This window comes from Xiphias gladius, chromosome 18 (assembly GCF_016859285.1).
Source record: "Xiphias gladius isolate SHS-SW01 ecotype Sanya breed wild chromosome 18, ASM1685928v1, whole genome shotgun sequence".
Lineage (NCBI taxonomy): Eukaryota > Metazoa > Chordata > Actinopteri > Istiophoriformes > Xiphiidae > Xiphias > Xiphias gladius.
Window position 1 is genome coordinate 25,168,850 of NC_053417.1, and position 9,305 is coordinate 25,178,154.

The 9,305-nt window shown below is 39.1% G+C and overlaps 1 protein-coding gene across 2 annotated transcripts; it reads right to left on the minus strand.

Moving 5' to 3' along the window:
- Positions 1–1,274: 1,274 nt before the first annotated feature.
- sdf4 (stromal cell derived factor 4) lies at positions 1,275–8,293 on the minus strand. Of its 2 annotated transcripts, none has more exons than XM_040153658.1 (7): positions 7,953–8,293; positions 6,750–7,066; positions 5,650–5,786; positions 5,395–5,508; positions 5,095–5,253; positions 3,386–3,561; positions 1,275–2,782 (listed from the first exon to the last, which is right to left on the minus strand). In XM_040153658.1, the coding sequence occupies exons 2-7, from the start codon at positions 7,058–7,060 to the stop codon at positions 2,606–2,608; spliced, it is 1,074 nt and encodes a 357-aa protein (XP_040009592.1). In that variant the 5' UTR covers positions 7,061–7,066; positions 7,953–8,293; the 3' UTR covers positions 1,275–2,605. The 2 variants fall into 2 exon arrangements, with proteins under 2 accessions (XP_040009592.1, XP_040009593.1); XM_040153659.1 differs by lacking the exon at positions 7,953–8,293 and adding an exon at positions 7,843–7,948.
- Positions 8,294–9,305: the final 1,012 nt, after the last annotated feature.

The window sequence follows — 9,305 nt, forward strand, 5'->3', positions numbered from 1 at the left end:
TATTAAAAATCTTGCATTATTGCAACCACGGTTTACACAAAACAGATCCAACGTGGGGCCGGTGACACAGTGGCCAACTCATCCATAGCACCGCGGGGCACACACCCCCAGAACAGGCCGCACACCTCGGCAACATCGTCGTGTTGACACTTTGTCCAATACTTTATGACCTGAAAAAACCACTGGCATCCCCACCGCCTCAGTTGTACTTTGTGTTTAGCTTTAACTGCTCGGTGTTAGCATGCCGACATGCTAACCGGCGACCATGCTAAACACCACGCCTGCCTAGCATCGTCTGAGTTAACACATTAGCACAGTCTCGCTGAGCCGTTGGCAGAGCTGGAGACTTCGCTTACGCCAAAGTGGCAAAACTACGCCGGACTTGTACAATAAATTTGAGTTTTGTGGCAATAATATAAAGCAGCACCATCGCTTCCCCCCACCTTTTTTTTTTCTTGTTTTCACTAACAGAATGAATGAAGTTTTCACGAGTCTGAAACTGTGTTTTAAACACTCTTCACACTCTGCCCGTTAATCCTGTCTAGACTTGACAAGTCTAGTTACAGTGTTTTTTGGATCTAGACCTGGTCTGATGGGGTCTGATTGTGGGGGAAAAAAAAAAAAAAAGCTGTGAAATTGCCTTTTTGTTCTCACAAATACAGTAAGGTTTCAAAAATCTGAAACTGCACTTATAAACAGTCAAACTCTGCCTGTTAATGTATGCCAGATTTTACAAGAGTAGTTACAGTGGTTTATGATCTGGACATGGTCCATTGTGGTCTGGACGTTTAGAAAAAAACAAAAAAAAAAAAAAAACAAAACAAAACGAAATAGCACTTTCTTGCTTTCATAAATAAAAGGAAGTTTTCCCAAATTTGAAAGTGGGTTTCAAACAGCATTAAGGGTTTAACTACAAGGCCTAACACCCCTTCAGAACAGTGAGAGGTTCAGTCGCTCAGTACTGTAACTTAGGTTTCCCCTAACTCTCCCCTTAACTGCTGAACCAGAAGTGAACGCGGGCGTCGTCGACTTTCTCCAAAGTGAAAATCTGCTGGGTTTCTCATTCCATGATAGTGAATTGAATGTCGTTGGTTTTGGGCCGTTGGACGGACAAAACAAGCAATTTAAAAGATACCACCTTAGAGTCTGAGACACTGGTATGGCCACCTTCCCCTATTTAGTGACATTATATTAAAATACAATCAATCCTTAATGAAAATAATCCTTCATTGAACCCTTAAAAATAACTAAACACAACAGAAATCCAGGTGCTCTTCACTTGATAAGAAATATTTATTGTTTACCAGTATGTTTGCAATACATTTCATAGAGCTGTCACATTCTGTTATGATAAATCTTATCTTACAATCCAAACAGGGCCGAGGAGAGAGGAGGCTGCAGCGGGATCAAAACGCTTTCGCAGGTTATTGAAAATCGCATTAAAACTGAGGAATGTAATTCCATTTGTTTGTTTGTTCATGCATTTAAATACATGGTAAGAGTGGAATTGTATGGTTTAACCAAGAGCATTCAAAATTTAACAGCTACATACGGCAGAGTGAACTTTTAATCCTTTGTGAGGAAAGACAAAGACGCCGACACCGAGCCTTCACTGCAATAAAAAAAAAAAAAAAGAAAAAAAAGTGATAATCCGTGTGAAATTCAAAAATGCAGCTGATCAAAATTATACCAGCCAAATAAAAGAAATTCCTCTTTATCAGCATCTTAACCAAAGCTTTGATAAGAAAAACAACAGGCCTTTACCACAGGAGACGTTCTGACCTGACACACACAGGTGAAACTAATTATGTAAACAGTATCTTCCATTTTGGAGACACTGTTAATGTTACTGGTGACACCTGTGCTTTTCCTTCAATCAGTCCAAATTTCTGGTGTTAAAAAGACACATTGTCCTTATATATTAAATGTATTTTCCTCCATCATAAGTTCTTGCTACTTTGACAATAAATTGTGAGCGGAAGTCTGTGCTAAGTAGGATAGCTGTATGTTATTGAGGCATTTTTGTTAAACCTACACTTCTATTTTTACAATACCCTGTGTATAAGTGTATAAGGACGGATACTATCCAACTCTTTTTTATGCTGATATGATCTCTCTAGAAGGGTTGTTCCGTTCAGCAGCATTATATTTATTTTTAGAGCCTTTTGCATTGGTATGTGACGATTAATATTTACACTGTTTACAGAGACACCAGCTAAAAACAACAGTTCCTGCAGCACAAATAGCTCACCTAGCTGCCCAGTCTCTCTCACCACTGCACCAGAAAATCCACAGAGGGTTTAAAATTCCTCATATACACACATTTCACAATATAAGACAAAGAAATTTGGAGTTGATGCAGTGCCTCAACATTTAAAAGCTCAAAAAGTCCAATGGCAAACAGAAGGCAGACCGTCCAGGGCTGAAGGGTGGGTGTATTAACTGGAGTCAGCAGTGAAAGAGGCCATTGAGGCTAGGCTTTAAACACAGAATTGCACACTAGAACATCCTATCATTAGGTTGCCCCCCATATTGGCTTGTCCCTGAAGCATATGTAGTATGCTGTCCTGCCTTGCTGAGCAGACGGAGGAGGATGAATTTGTCTTCAGAACTCTTCGTGAACATTTCTGGCATAATCCATGAGCTTGCTGCCTGTGAAGTATTCGCTGTACTTGAGAATCTCGTCCAGCTCCAAATTATGATTCTGGTTCTCATCTGCAACGGCAATCATCTGCTTGGCCTCGTTCAAGGCGTTGTGCTCGTTCATCGGGTCCATGTACTCCTGTGAAACGCACAGGAAAACAAAAATCAGTGTTAATCACGTTTGCGTTCATTCTCACATTTAAAACAAAAGGCACTTGGATTTTCTCATGTCATGATCTCCATGACTAAAGAACTCACAGTACTAGTAGTCTGTCATCAACAATACCAACAAAAGTTTAAAAGCTAATAATAATAATAATAATAAAAACAACAAAAATAATAATTTTACATCAAAATGCAAATTTACAGAGCACAACATACCAAAATCCATCAGATCATCTACTCCATATGGAGTACCTGCGCTGTAAATATGAAGTTTCTACTATTCACCCCTTTTGAGTTCTACAGATTCCTGTGTACCATGTAACACTCTGGCAACACATAACAAGAAACACCTGCATTTATGAAATGGTTGACTGAACAAAGTTAAGAAGAAATGATGGTGCTTTATGGGTTATGCTGACCAATTTTGCTGATTTTAGTCGACTGGATACAAAGTACTCCAGACATACTAACTGGTAAACACAAAACAAAACAAGTATCGGGAAATAAATACACAGTATATATGATATGATATTAAAAAGGGACCTTCAAGAAGGACTTTTTCTTTGTCATTACTCACCTCTAGCTCCTCCATAGTTACGATGCCATCGTGGTCTGAATCGATGACTTCCTCAAACTCCTTCTTCCTCTCACGAACCCAGTCGTCATCGATGTCCTGAGCCTGCTGGTTCTCCACGGTGCCCACGGGTAAAGAGATGAACTCTGACAGGGTCAGTTTCTTATCACCATCCTGGTCTGCAAGCAAAGCACCATAAACATCTGACTTAAACCCTGTACCTGTTAAATACAAGTTCAGAATGGCCTCATCACAGAGCGATGCACATTCAAAGACACATGGGCACTGATATAAGGTAAAGTGTTTAGGAACTTTATGAACAAATACACAGTTATATTTATTAAATAAACAGACAAAAGATTCAGTGACAGTATCAAGTACTCCTTATACACATGTAAATGTACTAATAATGGCCTGTTGTGTAGGATGCATACAAGAGCTGAACTGATCAGCCGATTAATCAATCAACAGAAAATCCATCAGCAGCAATTAAAAAAAAAAAAAAAAAATCATTTAAGCAGTTTTTGAAGGGAAAATGCCCAAAAATTGTGGGTTCCAGCCACTTATTTGATTTATTTTATATTAAAGTAAACTTGTTCTCTTTGACTTTAGAACTGTAACTTAGATAAAACAAGCAATCTGGAGATGTCACCTTGTGCTCTGGGAACAAAGTGAAACACATTTTTCACTATCTTCTGACATTTTATTCATCAAACGAGAGTTCAATAAATAGACAAAGTGTTAGACCGATCGATCAATGATGACAGCAGTCGTTCGTAGCAGCCCTAACACAGACCATTAACTTTGATGTCCCTGCCCCATGTTTCCTGTCACTTTCTACTGTGCTGTCTGAGACAAAATGCCAACAGATAGCAGTGATGCAGTGCAAGGCTTGTTTGTGCACACAGCGTGACCAAGAAGTTTGCACAGCCCAGTAACCTGTATAAAACCAGCCGAGTCAGTTTTATCAGCCTTCTCATAATACGACTGTGAGTGTAATGGGATTACTGAAGCTGATTTGTAATATTTACATACGCTCACACAAATCCAGGTCATCTAATGGGGTAAACAACAGACTTTTCTCTGCATATAGTGCCATTTTAAATGTATTACACGGTGTGAATTAAAGTTGTGTGTATATATATATATGTCTCTCTCTCTCTCTCTCAAATGACTACATGTAATATGAAAGGAGTTGCTTATAGTGACAAAACCACAGATAAATATTTGCACTTTCCCTCAGCTCTACGGAGTGTTTCACCATCTTTCAGCTAAGTGTTCTGGTTCTATGGCCAGTGACTTTGCTGTTTTGGTTCACTCTCATCGCCATCAACGTTGTTTCCAGACAAAGCAGGCAGCTGTTTTCAACAAAAAAAAAGCCCTAAAAAACCCACGGTGCACTACCTGCTCGAAACAAAAAAGCAGACCAACAAAGTTAATAACTGGCCGGTGAACATACTAGTACAGCACTTATAGCTAAAGAGCCAGATATTTCCCTTAAGGGTTGGTGGAGTTTATAGCAGAGTGAAGAGGAGACTTAAAGAAAACAAAACATTGGACTTACATTCACCACATGGCCAAAAACACCACAAAATATAAATGTTTATGTTGCTCTGTATCTGCTGGATGTGTGAATAAGCAACTGTTTGTTTCTGCTTCCGCAAATTGGCCAAAAAAAAACAACAAACAAACAAAAAACAAACTTAAAGTACCTAAGTCCCGAACAATCTCCTTGACCATGTATTTCAGCATGCCTCTGCTGTGCTCAGGGTGGAGGAAAGACAGGAACTCCTGCTCATTCAGCAGCTGGTCAGCTGGAGGGTTGTCCGCTTGAAACCAGCGGTCCTTCAGACTTTCCAAAACCTCCTGAGCTGCAATAATGAAAATGAACAAAATATTAATAACACAGTGCAATTCAGGCAGATTTAAAATAAATATCTGCAGCACACATTCACAGATTTAGTAGCCATTGGCCCCTGTGATTATGTTAATCCGTATTGTTCTATACTTACTTTCCTCATCCAGTTTAAGATCCTCATTATTCTTTATTTTCTCAGCAATTTCTTTTTCATTGAAACCTTTGCTGGCCAGAAATTTGACTCTGTATTCATCCCATGTCACGTGACCTGCGGACAAAGCATGAATTCATGATCTGAATTTTGGCTAAACAGAAAATATCTATTAGTTTAGGTACAGAGTAGCAACATGGCTCGCACAGGTCACAAAGCTGGCCGGATTTAAAAACAGACACTCTCTCTCTCTCTTACCGTCGCCGTCTGGGTCAACAGCATGGAAACTGTTCTTGTTCTCCTTCATGGCCTCCTGAAAGTGCTCCTCCGTCTTTTCCATAATCCAGCGCTGCATCTCCTTGGCGCTGACACTCCTGTCCTTGTTGAAATCAACTCTGTGAAAGGGGAATTTAAATAAGAATTTATCGCTGATTTGGATCCAGTTATTGAATATTAGAACTATCATTATATACCATCAGCTGTAATGACCCATATGACCGAGTCTGGTGCTTCAGTTTAAAGATCACAAGGACTTATACCTTTAATACAGACATTTCTTTACCGTTTAAGGTAAAATAAGTACAGTTGAAACAATCAGGTGATTAATTGATTAGTTGATCGATAGAGCGTTAATCTTTGATCGTAATTGATTAATAGTTGACATTTTTAAGCAAAACCTATCAAATATTTCCTAGTTCCAGCTTTTCTACTGTGAAAATGTGCTGCTTTTGTTTGTCTTATGTGAATGCAAACCGAACATTTTGGGGTTTTGGACTGTTGGTCGCACAAAACAAGCAACTGGAAGACGTTTGACATTTTTCACCTCTGTCTGACATTTTATAAACCAAATGATTACTTGATTAATAACGGAAAATTAATTTTAAAAAAATAATTAATTACAGCCCTAAAAATAAGGGAAGAACTGTGAGGATTTGTCAAGTCAGAGAATAATTTGTTTAAAAATACAGACCATTCTTTCTCTCTATCATCATTCTCTGCTATAACAATGGCACCATGCCTGGTAACCGTATACCATACAAAGAAATACCCTAAGTACATTCTTTCTTTCAGAGTACAGGTAGACTTACAGTATATATTGCTTTGTGTCTTTTCTGTTGTGACACACCCTAATGAAATCTAAATCCAACACACTCAGCTTTTCACGGTAAAAAAAACTGTTTTCACCGAACACGGGATATTTTTTCCTAAGGGCTATACATCTTTGTTTTGCAAAGTCCTTCAAATGCTCACTGAATTCATGCTGGTGAATTCTGAAGAACCTGATCAGCAACTGCGCACAAGCATCCAGTGCAGTGTAATCCTCGACTGAAATTCAAAGAATGAAAGGCATGTCTTACTTGGTGAAAATTTCAATAAGTTTCTTCCTGTTCCTCCTTGGCTCTGAGTCCTCGTCAAACTCCTCCATCTCTTTCCCCAGGAAAACTTCCTGATGGAAGTCCTTATTGAGGTGGCCGTCCATCTCCATCTTCACCCCGTTCAGGTGGTCTGGGGGAAGAATCTCGTTTTCGTCCTTGCTGGCTGGAGGCTTTTCTTTAGGGGCTGACGTGTTAGCTGGCCGTGCGTGCACATCCATGGTGTGGAGCAGGACACAGAACAACACAGACACAGCCATGAGGTTTCTGCACCACAGTTTCCTCCAGACAGCCATGATTGCCTGTGGAAGGATAAATGTAAACGTAAGGTGGTTGTTTAACTCTGAAAAACGCAGGTATCAACCAAAGTTAGCGAAGGCTAGTACAGTCTACACTGCTGCGTTCCCGTCCCATCGGAGTTTCTAGAATTACAACACACCCACTGGAAAATCCCGTTTCCTTCAACATCATTGTTGACATACTAACGTGAATGACTCGAGAAAAAGGAATTCTGTGATTTCAAGTGAGCTAGACTCAATACAAGCCTCTACAATCCAAGAAAACCCAAACATAGGCAGTCAAAAGCAAACGAATTTACGTAAATTTACACCAGATATGAAACACAGTGATGTCAGCTTTAAAACACGAGTGATATCTGCTGCCGTTAGATCATTTTAGCGTGAAATAGATTAAATACTAGTTTGTAGCAATAGACGTGATTGAACTCAAGATGCCTCAACGAGATTTTAAGTGTTTACTGAACGCCACATAAGGTTATAACATTCACTTAGCTGACAACACTTGACATTTTTATTAACTTGTATTCACTTAATCCAATTCAATATTTTTGCCAGCCTGAAACTACGTGTTCATTTGGCAGCTAACGGTTTCCCGAAAGTAAACAGCTGTTAGCTCGTTAATTTAGCTTCGTCATGTCATTTGAATTACGTTACACCGCAGTCATGCTAAGTGGCTAGCATGGGCACGCTAACGAAAACATTGTGACCAGAGTTTGTTGGTATATGTAAACGGTACGGCGATGAATATAAACGGTAAGCGCTCGCAGAGAACAACCGACCCGCCAAGCTCCGTAACCACGAACGACACCGCGGGGAAGTTAAAACGTCTTGGGGAAGGAGAGATGGTCCGCCGCGGTGTACGCAACCAGCTAGCTAATGTTAAACAGACCTGCTGTGAATCCAGTCAGTGAGAGCTGTCAAGCTCTAGTTCCTGTACACGTGGCCCCCACAACCGTAACCCCACTCCAAAATGTGGGACGACTCAGTCGAAAACAAAACCAGAGAGACCCGGGTCGGCCACAAAGTCCGTGCCGATGTTCCACTTTGCGTTAATTCACTCAAACTGTCAGCCGCTAGCCGGTAGCCTTGGTCCAATTAGTTGTAGTAAGATAGCCACATTCTCACGTCCAACTTCCCGTCAGTACTTTCAAGGTAAACCTCTTGCTAACTAATATGCCGCTAATGTCGGGAATTTGTGGCGCAAAGGAGTGACTGCCCAAACAGGGGCTTCATGGGATACTTCTGCAGCCGCCAGGAAGTACGAGGAAAAAAATAGTTGCGATAAAGAGTGCATTAAAAAAAAAAGAAAAAAGATTAGAAGCAAAGAAGTTAAAAATATTAAGCTACAAGTAGTGGATAAAAGCTGGAAGCTAAGGTATAAATGGTTAAAACAGATAACTAATAGCAATGGATGTAGTTAAAATAGTTACCGTAGCTAAAATGAAGGGTAGATGGTTAAAATAGTAAACTAAAAGTAATGGATATAGTTAAAATAGTTACCGTAGCTAAAATGAATGGGTTAAAGTTTAAAATAGATGGCTAAAATTACAGGATATACTTAACTTGTTAGCTAAAAGTAATAACAAATGGGTAAAATATAGAAAGGTAATGGGTAAATGGTTAAAATAGATATAAATAGTAGTTGAAACGGTTGCTAAAAGTACTGAATAAATGGCTAAAATAGACAAGAATTAAATAAAATAATGGTAATGGATAAACAGTTGAAGTTGACAGATAAAAGTACTGGGTCAAAATAGATTGCTAAGAGTGATGGAAATATAAGTAATGGATAAATGGTTAAAATAGTTAGGCCTAGCTAAGAGCAATGAATATAACTTTAAAAAAATATAGGGAAAAAAAAGGGTAACTAAAAGTAATGGCTGGCCTAAACAGTTGAAATAGTTAGCTAAGAGTAATGGTTTAAATCGATAGATACATGTAATGAATAAACATTTGAAATAGTTAGCTAGAAGTAACGGTTGAATGCTTAAAATAGTTGGTTTGAAAATAAGGGCTAAATGGTTGAAAACACTGATGACACGAGGAGGAAAACCTGGGGCAAAGGTTTCCCAAAACACACCAAAAAATGGACTATAAAAGCATACACGCAAAACACCTTTTTTTGTCTTTTTATTCTCATTTTTATTCAAACACATGCAAATTGAATTTTTATTTTTATTTTATTTTGATGGCAAATCAACCAATTTCCGTTTGAGCGCTGTCTCCCCGTGTGGAGCTTGAC

Coding starts and splice junctions, on each gene's coding strand:
- sdf4 (XM_040153658.1), bottom strand. CDS start 7,060: ATGGCTGTCTGGAGGAAACTGTGGTGCAGAAACCTCATGGCTGTGTCT. Junction 5,509..5,649: donor TGTTGACCCAGACGGCGACG/GTAAGAGAGAGA, acceptor CTTTGTCCGCAG/GTCACGTGACATGGGATGAA. Junction 5,254..5,394: donor TCTTAAACTGGATGAGGAAA/GTAAGTATAGAA, acceptor TCATTATTGCAG/CTCAGGAGGTTTTGGAAAGT.